General features: G+C 41.9%; 1 protein-coding gene across 1 annotated transcript; it reads left to right on the forward strand.

Annotated features, from left to right (window-relative positions):
- Nucleotides 1–829: 829 nt before the first annotated feature.
- On the forward strand, nucleotides 830–22,038 carry lrrc1 (leucine rich repeat containing 1). Its single transcript, XM_052080541.1, has 15 exons — nucleotides 830–1,145; nucleotides 1,214–1,413; nucleotides 11,455–11,572; nucleotides 11,932–12,010; nucleotides 12,356–12,445; nucleotides 14,143–14,199; nucleotides 14,330–14,393; nucleotides 14,889–14,963; nucleotides 15,569–15,713; nucleotides 15,791–15,909; nucleotides 16,213–16,296; nucleotides 17,986–18,101; nucleotides 18,352–18,524; nucleotides 20,000–20,139; nucleotides 20,763–22,038. Exons 2-15 carry the CDS (start codon nucleotides 1,255–1,257, stop codon nucleotides 20,919–20,921), a joined length of 1,578 nt encoding a protein of 525 aa, XP_051936501.1. The 5' UTR covers nucleotides 830–1,145; nucleotides 1,214–1,254; the 3' UTR covers nucleotides 20,922–22,038.
- The last annotated feature ends 1,909 nt before the right edge of the window (nucleotides 22,039–23,947 follow it).

The raw sequence follows: 23,947 nt of genomic DNA on the forward strand, positions 1-23,947 counted from the left end.
CAAATTGATACACGTCTGAAAGAACGAATGTGTTATTTTTAATACTTGATTTTAATTTTCAGACTGTCACAACATATATCTCACAATACTCTAGGTGTTATGAGCAAATCACAATTGGTGGACTACTCTTTTGGTACTTACGGGCTACTTGGTGCCTGCTGGCACCTTGTTGGTGACCCCTGGTATAGATAGATTGGATTTGCGCCTGAAGTGGGCACGCTGGGCGTATACAATTGTAGATAATTCTCGTCTGTGGGTGGTGACGAAGTGAGCGTTAAGCATGTTCCTTTTTTTCTTTTTAAAAATCTAATTATCAGCTGTTGGGCGGTTCAGGGCATGATAACTAATCGTTGAACTGAAACTGTATATATTAAAAGGTATTTGTCTGCATGATTCTGTATTGTTTCGAGTATCAATCATTTTGAGGTCTGTATTTACTGTTCATTTGCTGCCTGTTTTGGTATTGTTCTCACTATTGTGCAAATACAACCGTCAGTATCTCCCTATGTCGTGTTTTATGTTTTAATTGACTCGTCTGAGTTGTCATATTCTGTCCAATTTGACATTAATTTCCATTGTACTCTGATGAAAATAGACTTGTAAATGACGACTATTTGTGCATTGTGTATCTTTTTATGTTTATACATCTATAGATAGAATATTTGTGTGTGCGTGCGTGCGTGCGTGCGCGCGCGTGTGTGTGTGTGTGTGTGTGTGTGGGGGGGGGGGGGTATCCCGGGCACAGCAGGGTGCACCCCCAGCCAGTCGTGGGCCCGTTCCGTCCCAACATGGCGGCCTAGTGAGGAGAGAGGGAGGAGCCGCCAGGAGTGATGACGTAGATTGGAATGAGGGAGTGAGTGTTCCGGGTCAGAATCTGGACGCGAGAGGAAATTCACTCCGGGAAGTACGCGAAGACACGGCAATGGCTCTGTTTCCCCCCCGCCTCACGGAGATGTAGCCCGGCTTCACTGCGGTAAAAGCGGCGGTGTTTCCAAGCGGGGTTAGGCGGGTGCTTTCAAACTAAGCAAAGTGACGACGGACGACCGGAGAGTGATTCCCATGTCGGTCGCCACTTAACAAACGCCACCTTGGACTTGTTTACGACTGGAGTTTCGCTGCAAAACACCTGTTAGCTTCGTTTGCCGGTATACATTTTTTGAAAGCCGGGACTGTCCCGCCGCCATCTGTTGCATTCCCCCGAGTTCGTGTGCAGTTTCTCGCCCGGGTACGACATCCAGCCGCACCACCCTCGTGATGTTTCACTGTATCCCCCTGTGGCGGTGCAACCGTCATGTGGAGGTGATCGATAGACGCCACTGCTCGCTGCTATTTGTGCCAGATGAGATTTACCGCTACGGACGCAGTTTGGAGGAACTCTTACTTGACGCCAACCAACTTCGAGACTTGCCCAAGGTAAGCGAGCGACGAGCAGCTTCCGTACACCTTTCTCCACCCACCAACTCACGAACGCATACACGCGATCACAAAAGGCCGCCACGCTTCTGTGCTGGAAGTTGAAAGTCGTGGTGACACGGAACAGCAGGCTGCTGAGTTGATCCATCCATCCCGTGAGAACGCACTGGGACCTGGGGACAATCATTACGCAAGATCAGCAAGGCAGGCAAACCCGTGGAGGTGGAAATTTCCCGGACTCTACTCCACGGGTTTACACTGTACTGCTGGCAACATGCATTCGTGTGGCAAACCATGTCTGTTTTGGTCGCAGGTGTCAGAAGTCTGTTTCTCTGTTTGTCCCATTCAGTGCAACAAACAATTATTTTAAAATGGTCAACAGAACACAATCAATCCAAGTCAGGCAAGTGTTTGGGTCTATCAACTAACATAAGCACCGATTTATGACCTGTTGTATGTCGTCATAACATTTCTGGCCTTCCTCATTTGTTGAACTTTTATTGATTGTTTATTCTGTGTAATATTCATGGTAATGTGATATGACAGAAACGTCTCCAGGAAGTACATTGTAGGCCTATAGTTTGTGGTACAATCAGGAAGAGAACGTGTACAAAGTGGGTCATGGTAATAAAACTGTGATATCCTATCTTCTGCCCTCACCTCCCCCACACTATGAAATGGAGGAAAATTCCTGTCAGACCTTCACAGAATTTGAGAATAGCTCAAAAAGACGACCTCTCCTTCATGCACTGTGTGAAAGCCAAATACTGCCCATGGCCCTGATTGACAGCCTTGTGTGATAAAACAGAGGCCCAAGTAGCTAAATAGAAGGCAAGGTAAACTGCAGCCCCCCCGAGATGAGGGCCATAAATTTGGCCCCATTTGATCCCAGTCCTCTGGATTAATTTGGCTACTTAAAGGATTTGCAGCGTTAGTCCCTTTTCAACATTGTCGCGATATACTATCCAAGATTCAGACCTGGTTTCTGTGTCTGACAACTTGTTTGGTTTTGTTCATTTGCATTAGTACTCTCGGGTTTGACCGCCAAACCAGTTCTACTGTACTGCTGACCCTGACAAGTGGAAACAGGATGAAGGCCACTTGGAACTGTCTTCAATTCATGTGATCACTCATAAATTATTTTTTACTGCCTAACTCTTGAGATGGGCCTTAAATAATAGTAAATAGCTGTGCTGCTGTGAAAAAAATCTTCAAATAATTGCTAACGTCCATCCATTTTCCATCGCGCTTGTCCTCATTAAGATTATGAGTATGGTAGACCCTATGACCGCTGACTTTTGGGCAAGAGGCAAGGTACACACTGCACTGGAGGCCAATCAGTGATTTGTAATGTGTTGGAAGCAAAAAAAAATGCTCCAGTCATTCAATGAACTCTAACTCTAACTCACCTGGGTTATATGTTCAGGGCAATAGGAGATATGCTGCTAAGCCTGACCCCCCAAAAGTAAACATTTGCTTGTCTACTGAGGCAAATGACATGCTAGCTGTGATTATTGCAAGTAATGCGACAACATTTCTTTAAAAGTTATTCTTTGTGTCTACCTTTAGTCATGTACCTTAAAGCCACAGGTTCATTTTCAAGTGCTTTCACATCCACACAAAATTAATTGATTGATTCTTGTACTACACGACTTGTGGTCTTATTTATGATCCTTATTTTTTTATTGCATGGGAAAATTTGTATATGAATATGCTGTGGTATTGAGGAGAATATTGCTGCCCAAAAGAGTTGCTGTAGCAGTGGTCTGAGTGCATGAATTCTATTTTCATAACCATATGGCACACTACATTAAAAGGCGGAGTGTCATTTATGGGTGCTATATCTGTATTCAACACATATACAAGACGGATTGTATTATTGGATGCAGGCATGGTAAAATGTATCTTACGTATGTAAAAAAATACGATCGCATGCATGCACACTAGCATATGTTTTTAAAAAAGGCAGCAGGAGCAAAACTGAATTCTGTTGTACATTATTGAAATATTTAACAATGTACTCACATAATTTGTTTTTAATCAATCCTCATCCTCAAATTAATCAAAGTCCTAATCTTCTGTATTTGAAATTAACTGCTGGTCAAGTTCATAATCATACACGCCAGCTTCCTTTGCGTCATTGTCAGAGTCACTCTCATTAGCGTGTGGCTTCTCAGAAATGATGTTGGCTTTTGTGAAAGCTCGAACAACAGTGCAAGCAGACACAATCCATTCACAAATTGCTCGGCGCTTTCTCCCAGTCTTCGTAAAGCTGTTTGCCATCGCTCCCACGCCGCCCGCACCTTAGGCCGTTTCTGTCTATTACCATGGCAACCAAGCACAATAATAAAAGACAACTTCTGGTGCCCCGTTGTGCGTATCACTTCCGTGCTGCTCCCCCTCTTCTCTTCAGTGAGGTTCATCGGGATGTCGAAAACGAACAGCACAACGTCCATGTTGGTGATGTGGTTGGGCTGGTTTGTGGTTTGTTGGATTTAAAAATGCAAACTTTGCTTGTCCCTCATCACTTGCCGTAGCCCAATCGGAAATGTAGGAATATGGGGGATTGGTTGAGAAAACAGTATGTACTATGTAACATATGTACTGTATAACATACACCTACAGGGGGCGTGCTTTTAGCATCCTCTTTCACGCCCAGCCTCCTCACTTTAACGTCCATTATTATGCCCATCAGGTCGCTATGACAAACCATGTGACATCACTTCATCTCTTCCCTTCGTGAGAATATTTGGCGTATTGATGCACGTTGTAATCCACCAGCAATTATGCAGGTGCCCTTCAAGTTGACTTTTTGAGAGGCATCTTTTTCACACGATAAAATGATGACACGCTGATATTCGATGACATGTTTGAAGTCTAACGATCTCATCACATTACACGCTATACCAGGTCATCATTACACTGTTCAGAATGCGATGTGTTCATCAGATGGGGTCGGATTGCTTTCTCACCACAACTGCACCAGCCTATTGCACGGGCCCAGAACAAGAATGGCACCTGTTCTAGGTTGACTTAGTCCACATCCAAGTTCCATTCCTTTGCTGACCAAGTGAATTGTCAAGGGGGAAAATGAACGAGGTCAATTGAAACAGTTTTAGTGAGAAAACAACCTTATTCTGTCATATTTCTTACCATGTGCAACGTGTTCTTACTTGTGAAATGTCTTCTTAACTTCTAACATGTTAACTGTGCTTAAGGCATCTGTACTTGTTGCAAACTAACCATACTGTTCATTTTTAAGCTTTACTTATCTTTTTCACAAACTTTGTTGTGGCCAAAATGAACTTGACTTTATATTCATATTTCTCATTGTGTTCATGTTGCATTTGGACAACCTTTTGAAATATGCCTTTGCTACTCAAGACACCTTCATATGTCAATATTGTCATTAGTTAAATACATTAATGTCACATTATGGGCATTGTAGGACTCGATTAAATGGTATTGTGTTGCATTGACATGCTGCCAGTTCATTAGTAACATTGTTGCTTTTGAAAGTTATGCTTTTTAAGGGTATAAGTAGTCGTGATGGCTATTTTTCACCACTCAAAATACAGTCACACCTAAATGGCACCAATCTCAGTCAGGACATTTATTTGATCTCTGCAATATATACGGAATATCATAAGCAGTGAAATATGTTGATTGATTGTAGTGGGGAAAAATATTGACCGTCGAAGTGGGTCAGCGTTTGAACGTCTGGCTGAGAACCACACGCATTCAAGTTGTGGCAGTGCATGAGAGAACAAAAAAGTGTTCCACCAGCTCAAACTCTTTTGAACGAAAGCTGTTGACTGATATTTTGCATTATTGACTGTCTTCAAATATTTACAAGATGTAGTCATTTTCACCGAACCGTATCCTTCACAGTGCAAAGGTGGCGCAGCATTTTACCAAAATTTGACTTGGTTTCCTCCTGAAACCTGGCATCTTTTGGCCACTTCCATCAATATCAGTTGTCAATGATATTGATTAGCAGTCAATTTCACAATGTCATTTAAGTGGTCGCCGGTGTGACCTAGAGTGGACAAAATGAGTAACAACCTTTATTGAACAATTTGGAGTAAATGTTGTCTCTATACACATGGGCCGGATTGGACCCCGGCGGTCCGATTCTGGACCTCAAGCCGTATGTTTGACACATTGCCATACATTAGATCATTAACACTGTCGCAAATCCATAAACACATGAATACATTTATAGTTTATTTTTTTTAAAGGTATTTGTTGAATATACAAAATTCTATTTAAAAACTGGTGAGAACTCATTCAGCTTCTTAATTCCAGTTGTTTAGTTTCTAAACGTGGGCACCATTCTTCTCTTGCTGGTCTGATCAGACCAGTACAAGTCAGCATGATTTCCTGCTCAAGAATCATTGAGCTGAAACGTACAGGCCTGTGGTGGTGCATCACATGAACGCAGATAAAAGTGCATTGCCAGTTCCTTGTGGAGTGTGAAGTACACGTTACTTTTATTGCCTGCCTGTGAGGATGCTAATGGCAGGTGTGTTGTTTTCGAGACAGCTGTCATACGTACATGCACGTGACATTCAAGTGATGTGACAGTCCAGTTCAGCAGTATTCTATGCATGTTTAGCGTAATGATGGGTTTCTTCGCAGCATGCCCACAAAGAGAAGCAGTTAATCATGCTTAGTGGCATGTCACTAATGTCATCAATGCTCGCTGAGTGCACTCAAGAAACATAACTGGATGAACCCTCGTATTAGCTCACCATCCTCTTCAACCGCTTGCTGTCTGTAATTTGCCTCTGAGGTGGATTAAGTGGACATGGCTTGGCATTCACTTTTCCCCCAAAGGAGTTGTAGTTTTCTTCAGATGAACATTTTACAAGCATGTTTAAAACCTTAAGCGTCTCACTGAGGCACTTGTAATGTCAAACCCTTACAAGCAAAGGCTTCAATCTAGACCAGGGGTCTGCAACCCAAAATGCTGTGCCATATTGGACCACAAAAACAAAACTAAAAAAAAGTCTGGAGCCGCAAAAATGTAAAAGCCTTATAAAGAAGCTAACACTTGCTGTATGTGTATATTTGCTATATTAGCCTACCATCAAAATGACTAAATTGCCTTTTTTCGATCAACCAACCTCCCTCGATCGACCCGTTACCGCACACCCACGCATGCCAAAATGAGCAACAACATAATGGCCGCTAAGATGAGCGAGGCATGGGACGCCCCTTTGCAGCATTTCCACTATCGTAGCTAACGTGTACCGTTTAAAAATGCTTCTCTCGGCCCTCCGGATTCCCATTCTTTGCCAGTACTCTGGGTGAATTGTACATAAAACACCTTTTTTTTTCTTAACAACAGCCACCTGCCTGGCATCCCGGTCTGCTAATAGAAACATATGTCGCAGGGTATGACGCATACCTTCATTGACAGAAATTTTGAAATTTAATATTCATTCTACACATTTTTACAGCATTGGAAAACGTTAAGAATGTTTGTATCATGTTTGTCCTCTTACAGAAACCATATTAAAACAAAAAATTCTCTCCCCCATCTTTTTCCTTTTTCCAGAGTCGCAGGTTGCCGATCCCCGATCTAGACAAATACCAAATTCTCATACTCCATAATACCTTATTCGTTCATTTGGGGCTGTGTAATTGGTAATAATTTCACCTAGGGATCGACATTATCGGCACCAATATTCCAGCTTTTTGAGAAGTATTGGAATCATTTTTAATATTCATTTGGTAATCATAACTCACTTCCATTTGTTATATGTGGATATAGAAAACTCAACACATTTCTGTTAGAACTTCAGGTGTGACAACCGAATTTTAAATCAAATAATAAGTCTTTCGTGACAATCCAAACTTCTTTTTCAGTGGTGGAAATTCCGTGTGTGTGTGTGTTTCTTGATGCACAGTATATCATCAGACTGGTTTGTAAATACCCGATTGATGAAATGCCCATCAAACTGAGCAATTATAAAGACCAATGTGCGATAGCATTTTGGCAGCTGTCCAGCATTTATGAAGTACTCTTTGCTTTGTTGAAATTGAGTGTCTTTTGGTTGCTTTGAATGCTTTCATTTTAAGATGTTTTAATTAAAAAAAAAAAAACCTCACATTTGACCTGTGCAGTTGCATGAAAAGATATTTCTGCATCGTAGAGGGGAATTCCTCCTGGGAAAGTTTGACTACTTGGCATCCCGATTGGTAACACTGCAGAATGTTATTTTGGACCAACTTCATATCTACATGATTATAGAGGGCACCGTAACATAGCATTTCGTTTGCCGTGTGATTTTGAAGGGGCACATAGAGTCATGTAGTGGAGCCACGAGAACAAACACAATGAATTGCACCATACTAAGAGTAAGTGGTCTGACAGTTTATGATTTGATCCCTTTGAGTAATAGGTTATCTTGATTGGTCTTGCAATTTCATAAGTGCGTTCATCATGCAACTTTGAACCCTGTTGTTGGTTTACAATTTTGAATAGGACAAAATGTGATAGACACGTCTGAATAAGCATTTCTCACACTTTTATTTTCCCCCGAGCTGTGTGTGTGTCTGTTTGTGTATATGATGCTGCCGTGTGTGACATAGTAGTATTGTCTCAACGCCCATTGGCTGTCGGCGACGCAATGTCATGAAAAATTCACATTTAAAAATTCACATTTGCAAGCCCCAGCAAAATGGGCGAAGAAGTAATTTTTGTTTTTGTGTCAAACGCTTCATCCGCACCGCCAGCGCACATTCCTGCCTGACCGCACACATTGCATTAACTATATAGTATGGTAAGGCATCGCCAGCTAACTTGCCTTCAATCTAATCTCAGCATAAGTCCTGAGAAACAGACCTTGCTCTTTAGTCTTTTTATATGTGTGAACTATTTTCTGTGTAGGCAGAGCTAGCTAGCTAACTGCATATTAGCCACGGATGAAAAAAATATCAAAAGATGAAAAACGATTTCATGCTGCATGTCCACTTGTTACTCCAGAATGTACATAAAGTGTGGGTGCATGGTTAAAAGAAAAATCGCACACTTCTTAAAACGTAACTATTTTATTCAGTTGTAAATTTGATAAATTTCAATGCATAATTTCATGCGCTTTGCATGTATTGCTTGACTGGTAATGCCTTCCCGCATGTGGTTTAAATCTGTCATCTTCATCGAGAACACTTTCTCCTTTCGCATACCCCACAAAAAGACTCCTCGTTCTGTCTCGCCCATGTCAGTCTTGTCTATGTTCCTCTGAACGGGTTATAATTGGGAAGTAAATTCCTCGTGTGTTTCTTGCAGACATGATCCAAAAATCAGATTCTGATTCTGGGTCAAGGTGAGCATGACATCTCTGATGCTGTTGTTAGTCCAGTATTTGCGTATTTTAAGCAATTATCTTCAACACGTATTATGTATTTAGAAAGCGATTTCGGAATTCACTTGAGGTGGTGCTAAAGTTTGTGATTTAGAATGCAGCATGCCGTTGAGGCGTTCATCGCTTGAAGTCGTATACGTTTGTGGCTTATGGGGAGTGCTCTTGTCAGTCGTCCAAGGACAATCGTGATGGCAAATTACCAGGATATAAGCATTATATACTAACTGAATTGCCGCGTGTCTAACATAAGTGGTTTGACTAGGCATTTGTTTCTCAACTACATTTCAAGTCGCTGTCATATGCTGAACATTTTTTTTTAAACAAGGTTATTCCTGTGCTTTGCAACCATCTGTTGGTTGTGTCTTCTGCTCCAACCCAAACAGATGGTGCTGAAGGTGAAACCAACATTTTAATCATTGACTTAGGATTTCAGAGGTTAAACTCTTGACTCACCCTATTGGGATTTTTGTGTCGTACGTGAGGATATTTTTTCTTTTGAGGGGCGTGGAGCCGATTGATTAACAGGAAGAACAGGTTTGAACTTGCAAACATGCACTTTTCTTTTGTGCCATTGTCAAGCAGATTGATGTGCCACTATAAAATTTCGTTTGAGATGCGTGTTTTGATGACAGGTGTATCGGTCTGCAGTTCTGTGTTTGTGATTGTTTGTCACAGGGTGAATGGCTAACAGTACTGCAAAAGGAACATTGCTAAATCAGGCAGCGTGCAGGTTTTACGCAAAGAGGGCCCCCTTGATGGGATTGGCAAATTGAGATTTTCAGCTTTGGTTGCATAAAATGCGATTTCATTTTTTTCCCCCCAGTTACAATTGCTCACTGTGTTTGCACTGATTAAGTGATGAAGGATTAAGAGTGTTGTTTTTTAAAAAATAATTTTTTGATTGCCTATCTTACGCTATCACCATTGAGTGCTTTCTCATATGTCTGTCTATTTAAAAATCACAACACCACATACGTAGCCTGGTTATAAAACGCGAGAGGAAGACCACAGGTCTTTCTGCTACTGTAGGACAAGAACTTCCAAGAAGGCTTCATTTAACAGTTTCACTTTTCTTCTTCTGCTATTCTGATTGTCCAGTGCTTTATTTACATCTTTCGGAAAGGTTCAACATGTCAACACGGGACCGCCTTCCGCCTTCATTTAATGCGGCCACTTCTGGCATCTGTGATTGGGTGAATGTATTGTACCAAGTTGGAAGTTTGGTCGTGACAACACATATGACAAGACATACACACAACATAACATGCACTGTTGAATTAAGTTTTGCAAGTGATTCGCAGCTATCCTTTAAAATGCAAATCAGCGTTCGCCTGATTGGTTAGTTCCTGGTATGTGGGCATCATGTGGTCAGCATGTCTCTTTATTGTCGACTCCCTTAGAATCTAGTGGGCCATCAACGAAATTGTGCCTAGTGGTAGTGCTGTCTGAGGCGGCCACAACAGGGCGATGACCCGCTCCCCCAAAGAAAACATTTTCCACCTCCATAGTGACACCTGGCTACCTCACGAATATCAAGTGTGCACTCTGAGAAGGACCGAAGTGCTCCAATGAAGCCACGTTTACTCAGCTGGTTCTCAGTGTCCGGATTTCATTCAGTCGTTCATTCATTCAGTTTGCCGGTCGCGACAAACAAATGATGAAGACATAACTTCCTTGGTAGAAATAAGAACAAATATGTGATGAGTTTTGAACCAGGCGATTCTTTCTCCTTGAGTAAGGAACAATAAAAATAAGACCCACTTGCTTTGTTTGCCAGAAACAGTCACCCAGGCGAGACTGCTGTTTCCTGTGAGTCGTATCAAGTATGTGCATGTATAAACTACATGCGCCTGCCAGTTGGCTTGCTCTCAGTGCAAGTTGATTCTAGCTCTTAATTAGTTTCAGTCCCAATGCATACTTGTATATATTTTTTTGCTTTGGAAAGAAAGATACATTGCAAAACACAGAAATAGGTTTATGTTTGTTTGGATATGATCAGTGCAGCCGTTATCGCGGAATGATGGATTAATACATGGAATTTTTGCAGACGTTTGCTCTAACAGTAGGAATTTGAATGACTGAGTCCAATTTCACACAAACCAGCTAGACCATTAATTTTCATCAGTCATAGTTAGCGAGATCGCCACATCAAAACATTCTTGCACATCACCCTCTGTATCCTCTGTTCTATCTCCTAGCCGTCTGCAAATCTTCCCTCGCCACATCACTAATAAATCTGCTCATTGGTCCTCCTAAAGGCACCAGTCATAAATGTTGCAAATCACCAGACTGGCCTTGCTGTTGCACAGCATTGAAGTCATTATCCGGTGTCCATACTGCTTCTCTTGTTCGGGGTCAAGTAGTCAAAGTAGACAAGACAGTAGACTGATGTACAACCAATCACTGCGTACATATCGAGACAGACAACCATTCACACTGTCACTGATTGGGAACTGAAGCCAACTGCACCAAAGTCAGGTGTGATTTTGACCACTGCACCACAGAAGTCTGACCTGTGCGATTAAAGTCCAATACGGAAGAGATTACATTTCACCAGAGGTACTAAGAGAGGTTCATCAGTGTGCCTCCTGCTTGTGGGTTAATACAAAATTAAGATTAAAATAATTTGGAAATTATATTTGACTGCAATTTTCTTTTAATCTTACAGCCATTTTTCCAGCTGGCAAAGCTAAGAAAACTCAGCCTGAGTGACAATGAGATCCAGAGAATTCCTCCAGAAATTGCCAACTTCATGCAACTGGTAGAGCTGGATGTCTCGCGAAATGGTAAGTAGAATGCTTTTTGGGGGTGTAAATCCTCTTCCCAACCTCGTTGCGCCTGCGAGCTTGTCTCCTGGAACGTTGTGGTTTGGTTATATGCCACAGTAGTTACCTTTGAATGATACTATTCATTTTAAATCTTACCATTTCCAAATTCACACCGATTCGAGTGGGATTTGAAAAGAAATTAGACGCATATTACAAGGTGGCTAATAAGAACAGGCTTGCAGGCACCTCCTGTGGCCTTTGGTTCGACCTGGTTGCTTGCCGCCATCATGTTTTTGAGCCCTTCTATCAGCACATTCAACATAATCTTCCTTTAATTATGTTCTCTGCTTTACATGGTTTGCTCTTGTTGTGTGCAGATATTATGGAAATCCCAGAGACCATTTCACATTGCAAAGCCCTCCAAGTGGCAGATTTCAGTGGGAATCCATTAACAAGGTAATTTGACAGTTATTTGCACAAGTGGGAAGTGACAAACATATTATGGTGTTGTTGCTGGGGAAAGGGTGTGACCACAGCGAGCATTTTAATTGCGTTTAGATCTGCTAGATCACCATGACAAAGCCTGACAAGCTCTAATGGTTTGGAAGAAATGATAAGCTAGCAGCTGTAGGGAGAGAGAAAATCTGTAAATAATAGCCCATTAGGAGACCAGAGCCAATGGGTTTTATTGCGTCATACGAGACATCACGGTTTACTTGGTGCTTCGTGTACCAAACTCGACACGTGTACTAGAATCATGCCTGAGTATTGAGTATCTTGCATCTTTCCATGTTCTTCCAGGCTACCCGAAAGCTTTCCAGAGCTCCGGAATCTAACATGCCTTTCCATTAATGACATCTCATTGCAAGTCCTACCAGATAACATTGGAAAGTAAGTCACTGCAGCACCGTGTCATATTTGCTTGGACGTGATGAGCATGATTCTGTAGCAAGAGCAAGAAAAATTATTTTCAATATTCTGTCTTTGTTTTTTTTAAGTGATCCGTACTCTTTCTATTTTGCGTTCCATTTAAAAACACACCATCATTCCTGCTTAAAAGTAAGCACATAAAATTGCTTGTTCAAGCATTTCACCACATTCTCCGCAACTTATTTTAAAATATGCAAATTCCATATGACTCTAGTTGGAATATAATTTATGCGAACATAACCTTTCCTTCATTGTTTTTTCTCTGAAAAGCAAACGGCTTGTCAGATGTCACATAATCAGCATGTCGTAAAAATGCCCGTCTGCCAACATTCTTGTTCCTATCAAGTTATAATTGGATTTAACACAGCTATGAACTTGTGGGTCAAATTGCCACAAGGGCTATTTTAATGGAAATGTGGACTTTGACGTGAAATTGAGCTTCGGCCCTTAGAGGGCGGATTTATTGAGAAAATCTGGGCACTGTTTAAGGGAGAAATGTCAACAATATCCTGATTTTCTTTTGCAGACGCACTCATTCATCCCTGTTGTACCCCCCGCCCCTCCACCCTTTTTTCAAATCCTGCTCAAATCCTAGCATTCCGTATGTTTTTTCGACTGCAAACGCCATATTCTCGTGCGGGCGCAAGCCGGTCGACAACGGGAGCAACTGCCACTTATTCTCAAAGGCACATTTGAATGTTCATGTATGCACATCTAACTGGGCGGCTTTTACTGCACCTTCCTCATTCGCCATTAAAGTTAACCCTTTCATGCACCCTTTAACCTGATAAATCAAGTTAAGTATGTACAACTTTATTGTCAACATCACATGATAAGCTGTCCACTGTAGTGACCGCCGTCCCTGAAAGGGTGAAACATGTCTTTAAAAAGTGGATTATTATTTCAGCAAGTTCGACTTATACCGTAACATTCAAAGTAGAAAGTTTACAACAAAACCCAGAAATGTAAATGATGTCACGTTAAGCCAATGATTGACCAGCGTGACACTGAAGAGACGTAAAGTCCACATAGTGAGGTTGAAGTAGGCGCAGTTTTCGCCATTTAGTGTATTGTTTGTCAATATATGCATTTTATTGGGAAGCGTAGTCGAAAGCAACATTTATGCAATTATTAGAGCAGTAATTGTCCAGTGTGGTCAATCAAGGAACTCAATTCAAATGACCATCACCTACTCCTAAAGTACCTTCAAAACGCTTCCTTGGAATCTCTCGGGAAGGCGGCACTTTATGACTTGCTCTCGTAAAACTCTCCATTAGAAGGGCACAAGACGTACATAAACACCACCCGAAGATAAACGCCGCACTGTACTTGGCTCTCTTGATGGCCCAGGAGACATTTTGCTTTTCGTTGAAGCGATTCACTTGTTTAGGCCGCTGCCCTTTGCGATAAGATTGGTCCGGCCTCCGTAATGTTTCCTGTTCCTTACGTCAAGATGGCAAAGAGGTCTTTTATGGCTGTTTGCGGGCCGACTTCATTCGTCCCCTCTCTTTGTTTTAAAAAGCAATCTTGAGTGTTTACGTGTGCTGTGGAAATTTAGAGGTGCTAGATAAACATTGCCTTGTCATTGCAGCCTCTCCAATTTGGTATCACTAGTGGAAATTTAGAGGTGCTAGATAAACATTGCCTTGTCATTGCAGCCTCTCCAATTTGGTATCACTAGAACTCCGAGAAAATCTCTTGACATTCCTCCCAGAGTGAGTATTCAAGCCGTTTTGACTGCTTTGTTGCACATACAGACCGTTTTTATGTACTGATGTTCACGGTTTGGCATATTTTCCAACCGGTTGTAGATCCTCACTCACGTTGTTCTCTTTTGATCCACAGTTCACTGTCGTTGCTCCATAGGCTGGAAGAACTCGACTTAGGAAATAACGAATTGTATAGTTTGGTAAGTTTCTTTGTAGATTCTGGGAAATCTGTATTCTCTAATACGTCACTTTTCTCCATTTCCTTGCTGTCATCACATCAGAGTAGATTAGAATTCCTCAAGAACTGCTTCCTCCTGTCTTATCACGCAGATGGGAGGAGGCCCATCTGTTTCCAGCTTGGGTTTTAGGGTGTAATCTTATGTTGAGCGCTCAAAATCGTGTGAGTGATTTACTGGCACAAGAGCCAAAAGCAAGCCGCGGTGACGTGGCTGTCGTGTTGCGTTTCTTTTTTTTTTTGTCTGTTTGCTGAAAGCCACAGCCAACTCCTTACATTGTCCAAAATGCCGTTTTAGAATATTGCTTTCATATTTTTGTAGAGTTAATCAAATAGATATTCCAAGCGGAAGATTAAAAATGACACTGTTGTCTTTGCTTGTATTTTGTTGTCAAAGTATCCTTTTGCCTGCTCATTCCATTGTGACATTCTTCTCTCCCCCCCTCACCCCCCCACGCAGCCAGACACAATAGGCTGTCTTGTCAGTTTAAAGGATTTGTGGCTGGATGGAAACCAGTTGGCCGAAATACCTGCGGTAAGATCATCATGCAATTTATGTCTAGCTCAGAAACATTTTCAGCTCTTCTGCATCTTTTCCATTCACATTTTTAAAGGCTAAACTGCCTCTCAAGTGGCTGAAATCTGAGTTGCAGAATGCTCAATAGTAGTTTTGGTGTGATTATTATTATTATTATCCCCCCCCTACCCCCCATTTGTAGCATGCATGCAGTGATGCCCCCTCAGCACCCAAACATTTCAGTAGCTGTGTAACTCAGAATTTGAATTAATGTAAAATGTTTCCTTTGTTCTGTGAAACATTGAGGTTATACATGTATTGTATTGTATTGTATTTGAAAAAATCATTTACAGTGCTACACTGTGACATAAACATGACCTAAACAGTTTTACAGTGCAAGCACATAAATTATAGAAAGGATTTATTGTATTTTATTCAGGCATCGGGTGTAAACTTAATCGGATCAATAGCCTCTTTGAATGGATTGTGTTTGACTTCTGTCGATTCACTGTAACTGCTCCACTCAAATAGATTTGTGTCAGTCAACGCTACAAGCGGCTATCTTGAGACAGCCACTTTTAATCTGAAATGCATCTGCATTTTTTTTTTAAACGAAACCTCAGGAGATGGGCAGCATGAAGAGCCTATTGTGTTTGGATGTGTCCGAAAACAAACTGGAGCGACTTCCCGTGGAACTGGGAGGCATGTTGTCACTCACTGACTTGCTAGTGTCGCAGAACCTCATTGACACTCTCCCGGAAAGCATCGGTAAATTGTTTGAAAAGCCGCCCACTTGTGCTTGTCTCTACGTTGTCAGACTTACTGCTTTTGTTCTTTTCCCGCAGGAAAACTGCGTAATCTGTCCATTCTGAAAGCTGATCAGAACAGACTCTCGTACCTGCCGGACAGCATTGGCAACTGTGAGAGTCTGACTGAACTTGTGCTCACAGAGAATCAGATACAGGTTTGTTTGCAACTTACAACTTCATTTGTTCAAGTGTCATTCAAATGCTGTACTTGCATCTTACAATGCCTGCACTTTCGGTGAAAGGCAAAGAGAGGTCTATTTTGCCTGACTATTTTCTTTTGTTTGTTGCTGAATGAGTAGCGTGAAAGGTCAACGTCTCGCAACTAAACTGTTAGCTAATAGTGCAATTGATTCGCCTGTCAAAATGAAACCATCTGTAAATGCTACAAGATGTTCAATTGCACCGACGATATGGTTGGAGTGTAAACATGAAAACATATTTTTTTGCTGTTCCTATAGATTTTACCAAGAAGCATAGGGAAATTGAAGCGGCTTTCCAATTTCAACTGTGACCGGAACCTGCTGACGTCATTGCCCAAAGAGGTTTGTCGTCAAATTTAAAGCATCGGTGCATCATCCTATTTATTTATCATGTGCTGAAAGCCACACGCTTATCACACACACATACATTGTTTTATGCCGGTAAATAGCTTCTACAAGTAGGATTAAGTCAGTCAACTGATATCACAATTATGCAGAGAAAATGTTAAGAAAATGAAGTGCTTTTCTTGGAAGAAATATTCTTTTTGTTCAAAATGACCTTTCCCGTAGTGACGACAGTGCACCCTTTTTCTTATCCACCCCCCCCCCCACCCCCACCCCATTGAATCCACATTCATCCCATAACATGTTACAGTATGTATTTGTGTGTGTGTGTGTGTGTGTGTGTGTATATATATATATATATATATTGCGCGTCGTCCCGCACGCGGTCTGTCCTTCCGTCTGTCCCTTTTCAAAACGTACCTACTTCACCGCGCCGCCACTGCTGTGGCTCACTACTAGGCAGTGGCTCACTACGATCGCGCGGGCATCTTAGCGAAAAAATGTTGTCTACCCACAAGCATTGCAATGAAATTGTTAGTTATTTAGTAGAGCTAAACATCTCTTTATTTTCGCGATAAGCAATGAAGATGAACAAAAAGTTGAACCAAGCAACAACACTTTGGTGGGCCGAAGGCCCACCTTACCAGCCTTCCGCAGGAACTAGCTGATGAGGCGCCCGGAGGGCGGCGAACCAGCTAGTACTGTATATATTAAAAAAACAAAAACAAACGGTGGTCGACTGGTTAGCGCATCGGCCTCACAGTGCAGAGGTGCAGGGTTCGATTCCGGCTCTGGCCTTCTGACGTTTGCATGTTCTCCTCGTGCCTGTGTGGGTTTTCTCTGGGTATTCCGGTTTCCTCCCACATTCCTAAAACATACATGGTAGGTTGATTGACCGCTCCAAATTGTAAGCAATAAAAATACAAATCATCCATCTGAGTGTCTCGATTGTGTCTGCATGTGATGTGCTTTTCCACCACTGTTTGTGTAAGTGGAGGCTGGTTTGACGCAAATCTTTGTAAGGGGCTCCCCCGGACTGCCGTACAATGCTCTTGTGTCTTAATGATGCGGAGCTTGGAGAAACATAATGGCACACTTGCCCTCTACAATGATGTCACTGTCACCGTTTTGTCAAAGAGGCCGTTGCATGACATCAATGCTCACATTGTAACCACGATGCACGGCATTGATGTGCGTTTAGCCGAGCAACTTGACCATTGGTCAACATTTATATAACATTTTTCTCTCACTGGCTCTCAACTGAGCAAGGCAGTTTGTCACCACAAACTCTTTTCCCGAATGTCTACCTTTTGGCATAAATCTACGTTGTTGAAGCATTTTACTCGTGTTTAACCTTTCAACACGATGCACTGCGTTTGATAAGATTAATAGATCACTTGTCAGATTAGATGGCTCATCAAGTGCGAGCCTAATTGTCCCTAATTTTAGGTCGCGCTGCCTGCCACATTACGTTGCCTAAACTGGACGAGAGTGCCATTGATGTTTCTGAAACAAAGTGTACAAATTCCCCCAACCCATGTTTCTGAGTCGGATTAAAAGCAGCTTTACCATCCATTATTTTCAGTGTACTCACAGTTACAAGCCCCAATATTTACACACCCTTAGATTTGCTTCTCAGGCTGCTGGTTTCATTGAATCCTGTTGTTGTTTTTTTTTTCCCTTAAGATCGGAGGCTGCAGTGGCCTGAATGTCTTCTGTGTGCGGGAGAATCGACTGACGAGGATACCCTCTGAGCTGTCGCAAGCAACGGAGCTGCACGTGCTTGACGTTTCTGGAAATAGGTCTGTGCTTTCATCAGTAAGGCAGTGGAGGATGATCAGTCCGCCGTTTCATCTGCTACTAGTCAATACTGTGTGTATGTGAAGCAGTTTTAAATCAAAATCTACTGAAAAGGGTATGCTGTCTGTTAGGAATTTTGACACACGGCTTCAAAGAAAATGGCAGGGGTACTTACAGGGGTACTAGAAATCCAAGAATTAAAGAACGCATGATGTCCTGGCTTTGCTGAGTTCTGCTGTGTGTGCCCACCAGGCTCGCCCACTTACCCATGTCTCTGACTAAGCTTTGCCTGAAGGCATTATGGCTGTCAGAAAACCAGTCGCAGCCCCTCCTCACCTTTCAGACGGACGAGGACCCCGATTCGGGCGAGAAGGTTCTCACCTGCGTGCTGTTGCCTCAACAGCCCTTTGAGACTGACAACAAAGGTACGCACTGTTTTTTTGCTCTGTTGGTGGTATACGTTTGCAGCAGGCATGTATGTGCATTCAATGCGCCTCCGGCTAGCCGCGCACCAAGCGATGAGACTGAACTGGACAATCAGTTACAGTCTGAATGATCCTCGCCAAATTTGCTGCTGATCCTTCAGACTAGGTGCAAAGGATTAGAGTGCGACCCCTGGTGTTGTTATTGCCTAATGACATCTTAAGGCAACGCTGTTATGTTACTGAACCGCAAACATGATGTGATTGTCAAGCAAAATATCTAAGTCTATTGTAGCCTGTAAGTATTTTCCCCCATCAGATCTTCAGGGATGGCAATTTTCCACGGAAATTGATCATTTTTGTGAATCGTCTAAATCCGTTGAGAGTCGTGGTTGTCAGGTACCTTATTGTCAAGTTTTCACGAGCTCTCCCGATCAGTCTTTCCATCTTCCGATTGTAAACAGCCATGTGATTGGACGTGTATGATGTCTTACTTGTTGTGATTGGTCGCCCGTCCAGCCCACGCCACTTTCCGCTTTTCTCATCTCTAGCCATTGCCATCCCTGGATCTTGCATCGCATCTTGTGGCGTGTTTTGTTTCATGACCCAACAGGCTGTGTCAAAAACTCAACCTAATGCGCTGGGTACAAATAACCAAGCACTGACTCCATTTCTGGGTGAGCTGGTTCACTCCATTTGGGTTACTTTTAACCCAGCGGATTTAAAAGTACCGTACATGCTATCGCTACTTTATTCTTGTCATGCTACTGTTGTTTTCTTCCTCTGCCAACATGCACTGTCGGGTTTCCTCCCTAGTGACATTTGAGTGATCTTTGTCATCCTCCTTTGTCATGACCGCATGATTTAAAATGTAGACGCCCGCTTCTTGTTCTTCCACTCTGATCCTTCCCGGTAGAGTCTGTTGAACACGAGTGTGTCCTGTATAGGATCAGAACACTTGAGACCGTCCTTGGCAATGTTCCTCTGAAATGTGGTAGATTGGACAGCTCAAGAGGCTTAGCAATGGTTGGCACACTTCCATGAAAAGCTTGCCTGTTCGGTATAAAGCCGCACCTCAATGCCCGGCTGGCTCTTTTGCTGCTGGATAGTTTAAACACATCCTGTATGCATCCTCGTGGTTGTTTTAAGTTTTGAAAATAAATTGCTTCCTACTGAAGACTAAAATGTCATGGATGATGACGTTTGAGATGAGACCGTAGCAGGCCACTGAAATGAGGTGGAAACTGATGGCGGGGGGAGGGGACGATGGCGTTGCTGTACGCTTGTGACTAAGCCGGGATTTGAAACTGTGATCTGGCAGTTTGTGCATCAGCTCATGAAGAACGACACCTTTCATCTTATGAGTTTGTACAAAGTCAACAAATGCATATGACTTGCTCCAGCATTCCAGCACTCGCTCCTGTCTCAATGTCAGCCTGATATCAATTGTGTCGTCTCTCGTCAATAACCGACCACAGGCTCTGATAATCTCGCCCGCTTCGGAGCCCTGGAGAGCCTGGTGAATGACATGGCAGACGACACGTGGGACAACAAAGCCAGGAACAGGATCAGCGCCATTCACTTTCTGGATGAGGACGAGGAGGAAGACGATGAAAAGGTGAGAGCCTCGAACTCAAGGACGGGTTGTGGCCAACGTGCACTAACAAAAATCCATTTTGAGGATATCACATCAATCGCTTTGACACGCCCAAGCTCTTTCTGTTTAAATTCAAATGAGTCCTCCGGTGTGCTGTCCCTCAGCTTGTTAGCAAGAGTGGTTTTTATTTACTGATTTCAAATGTAATACAAGCACAAATAATGGGCTGCGAAAGAGCTTTAGAGCAAAAAAAGACAAATGAAGAGAATAAAGTCGTACCATCACAAGGACAAAAAGTTGTCATTTTTATGTGACTGAAGTCAGATTCTGTTGAGTAGCGAGAATGAATCATGACATTGAAGTGACATTTCAAATCTAAAAGTGCACCTGCACTAAGGTGACATTTTTCTCGTATGATTACAGCTTTTTTCAACATGAAGCATTTTCCTATATAAGGACATTTTCATGAAAAAAATATGACAAAAGTATTTATTCCTATTCGATTGTGCTACAGTGCATGCATATGAAAGTGGTTACAGGCAAAGTGGCTTTTACGCGGGTCTCTGCGGCTGCATCAGCCCCACTCCTGTCGACCGCAAGTGCTTCACATGCATCGTGAACACAAGTTTGCGTCCTCCTCCCAGGGAACGCTCATGCGCCGCGCCACCCCTCACCCGGGCGAGCTGAAAACAATGAAGAAAGCGGCCGAGAACCTCCGCAATGACCTGAATGCCAGCAAAGGCCTGGACTCCAACAAGAATGAGGTCAATAACGCGGCAGACAATGTGACCACGTCTGTGTGACACCTCTACTTTTACTTTTTTTGGATTTGTGTTTTTACCTCCCGTGTCTCACCATGTTGTCCTGCACAATCCAGCAACAGTTTTTTTTCCTTCCCCCCTCTTCTCCTTCCTTTAACCCGACAAACCCCGTTGTGGCCTTCCCGTCCTGTGATTGAACCCCGGAACGCCTGTAAAGCTTCGTTCTCCCTCAGGGCTGCTGTGCCTTCCTGTTTTTAAATTCACATCCACAGCAATAATGCTCCTATGAAAATGATGTTTTTAAAGAGAAAAAAAGACACTAGGTAGTTGCACTTTTATTTTAAATCTCTATAATACAGTCAAACCGTTTAAAATGTCGTATGTATGTGTTCAGTATCGATTTTTAAACACTGGGTGATTTATTATTATTATTTTTTCCATTCTGGGCATATATAAAAGCAGGAGGTTTTGGATCTACTGATTACGGATTGTTGTATAGTCTCATGTGAATACTTTTATACTTTTTGGCAGCTGCAATGTAAATAGAAATGTATAGCAAATTTATTATTATTTTTAAAAAAAAATTCTTTCATTTTGGAACTTGGTACTTTCTTTTTTATTCTTTAAAAATCAAAAAATGAAATTAGCAAAATCTCTTTCACTCATGTCTTATTCAGTCCATAAATATCGTTGAGTACGATGGCCTCAGAGCCTTTTTTTTTAGCATCTGTTTGAATGACTGCACATAACTTCAGTTCACCAATGTCGAAATACAATTCACTGATTTGTCATGTTTCTCGAAATAGATGCCAAAATACAGCTGTTTTTTTCCCCTCTCCCCAAGACTACTATTCAAAATAAACAGCGGGAGATTGATACAAGGCCTGACAAAACAACAATGGCATCCTTTAGAAATGCAGTTTTGGAAATTCCAGCGTAATGCACTTGTCAGCCTCCCTCCAAGCTCATTCTTTTTTTTAAGAGGACACGTAATCTAGTGTATGATTTGTGGACCAGGTTTTTGAGAGTTGTTTTATTTGTCTTTAATTATTTCCTGATCAAACTGCACAAACTCGGATCTTAAAAGAGGTTTTTTTTTTTTACCTTGAGATCTGGATGACTTTTAACCACTGATCAATAAAACGAGTGCAACACTAAATGTCATGTTTCCATAATTACTTTGAATTTCATCATGCCACACTAAATGGGTTTATTATCGCCGCTAATCTATTTCATTTACAGGCACAAACAAGATAATACAGTCATAGAAATACAGGGCGTTCCAAAAAATTGTCATCCTTTTGAAATGATGGCACATTTTTCTGGGATATCCTGCGCATCAATAAAGTAATCTAGTGCCTTGTTGATTATTTCCTGCCTGTCGATTGCTTGCTCGCGCTTTTGGAATGCTCAGCTTGTCCACCCTGCACGGACCAACTCTTGCATGCTTTTATATCAATAGACAATGAATGTATTGACTTTGTCTCTACCTACCTCAGACACCTTCTTTGTCATATTCATGCTACAAAAAAAGCATAGGATTTTTTTTGTTCCCCCCTCGCCCAGTATCTGGTTTTAATGAGAGAATTTTTTTATTTTTATTTACGGTACATGGTTGTCTTCACTATGTAAGTATCCCCTAACCGTTAGGGGGACTCAAGTGATTGGACCATAGCAACAGTGGCGTGTCTTGTGTTCAAGGTCGATTCAAACACAATATCTGCTAACAGTAGCCAGATCAAGCATTGATTCTTTTGAGCCTCTATATTTCTTGTCCAAGTTGGTCTGCGTACCAAAGTCACATCTCACTACCGCTGGACTAAATCTTGGGTCACCAACCTTTTTGAAACGGAGAGCTACTTCTTGGGGATTGTTTAGTGTGTATCAAGCAGCTTGCATGTTCATTTTGCTATATCCACATATTTGAGTCCTTGCATCTCTGCACACTTTCAAGTGTAGCCCTTTTTTCTTCATAATATTCAGTTTATTTTCTGCTCATTTCACAAGTCTTGGGACTTCTTGGGCTAACCTGGGATGTCGGGGAAACTTTCCTACGATGGCCTCGTTGACAGAAAAAAAAGGTTTCAAAAAACATCCGTCACTTAATGGACAAAAAGGTCACCTGATTTTCATGTCTCGTTTTTCTTTGATTATAAAGACGAGATGCCAACATTTAAATCTCGACTAATCGTCCAGCCTTATATGAATCCAAACTCTAACCCAAAGATTGAGAAGATTGGATTCTTTTTTTTTTTTTTTTTTTTAATGCATGATACGACCCAGGCGCGCCCGGACTCTTATCTCCACCCAACCCAAATCTAACCTCAAGCCAACAAACTAAAAGCAACCCAAATATAACCCTTGTCCAACATACTAAAATGACCCCACTTGAATGATAACCAACCTAGTGAAGCAATCCAATTTATACTCTTAACCAGCACGCTAAACAAAGCCAAATCGAACCAACTTTGTGGAATTCATAGTGGGTAACACTGCATCTTATTGGGATGATCCTGCCTGCACTCTCTGTCATGAAAACCGAAACTATTTAGTCTTTACTGCACAGGTTTCAAACTCAAGGCCCGGGGCCAAATTCGGCCCGCAACGTCAGTCAGACCACGTGTGTAGACTTGACTTCTTTTACTTTATCTTCTCTTTTAACATTACTGAGATATGAGATATTGCACGTGATTTTTGTTACCAACCCCCTCACCCGTTTAAAATAAACATGTGGTTACTTTTTGTAAAACCGGGCCGCCACTGACCAAACCGGGTGCCCAAGTAAAATTTTATTTGGAGTCCCCAGTGACGAATGCTGTGCTATCATAATTGATTCTTACGATTGCCATTGAGCGAAGGTCATTTTTAATCATCTTAATTTTTGACAAGCTCCACTCAGCAGAGGTAACTTAAACAGGGAGCATATAACTTAAGAATAATACTGCAGGTTCTACTCCTACCAGCTTTTATTATTGATGATAATGCAAATACTTGCCTACAACATATATTGATACAAAGATTTATTCATATATGAGATGGAGGCATCAATCAAAGTAAAACATCACTTG

This window comes from Hippocampus zosterae, chromosome 11 (assembly GCF_025434085.1).
Source record: "Hippocampus zosterae strain Florida chromosome 11, ASM2543408v3, whole genome shotgun sequence".
Classification (NCBI taxonomy): Eukaryota; Metazoa; Chordata; class Actinopteri; order Syngnathiformes; family Syngnathidae; genus Hippocampus; species Hippocampus zosterae.

Excerpts from the sequence above, each read along its gene's own strand:
- lrrc1 (XM_052080541.1), top strand. The coding sequence starts at position 1,255 with ATGTTTCACTGTATCCCCCTGTGGCGGTGCAACCGTCATGTGGAGGTG. Across the intron at positions 12,011-12,355 it reads AGTGGGAATCCATTAACAAG|GCTACCCGAAAGCTTTCCAG; the intron begins GTAATTTGACAG and ends ATGTTCTTCCAG. Across the intron at positions 16,297-17,985 it reads TGACGTCATTGCCCAAAGAG|ATCGGAGGCTGCAGTGGCCT; the intron begins GTTTGTCGTCAA and ends TTTTCCCTTAAG.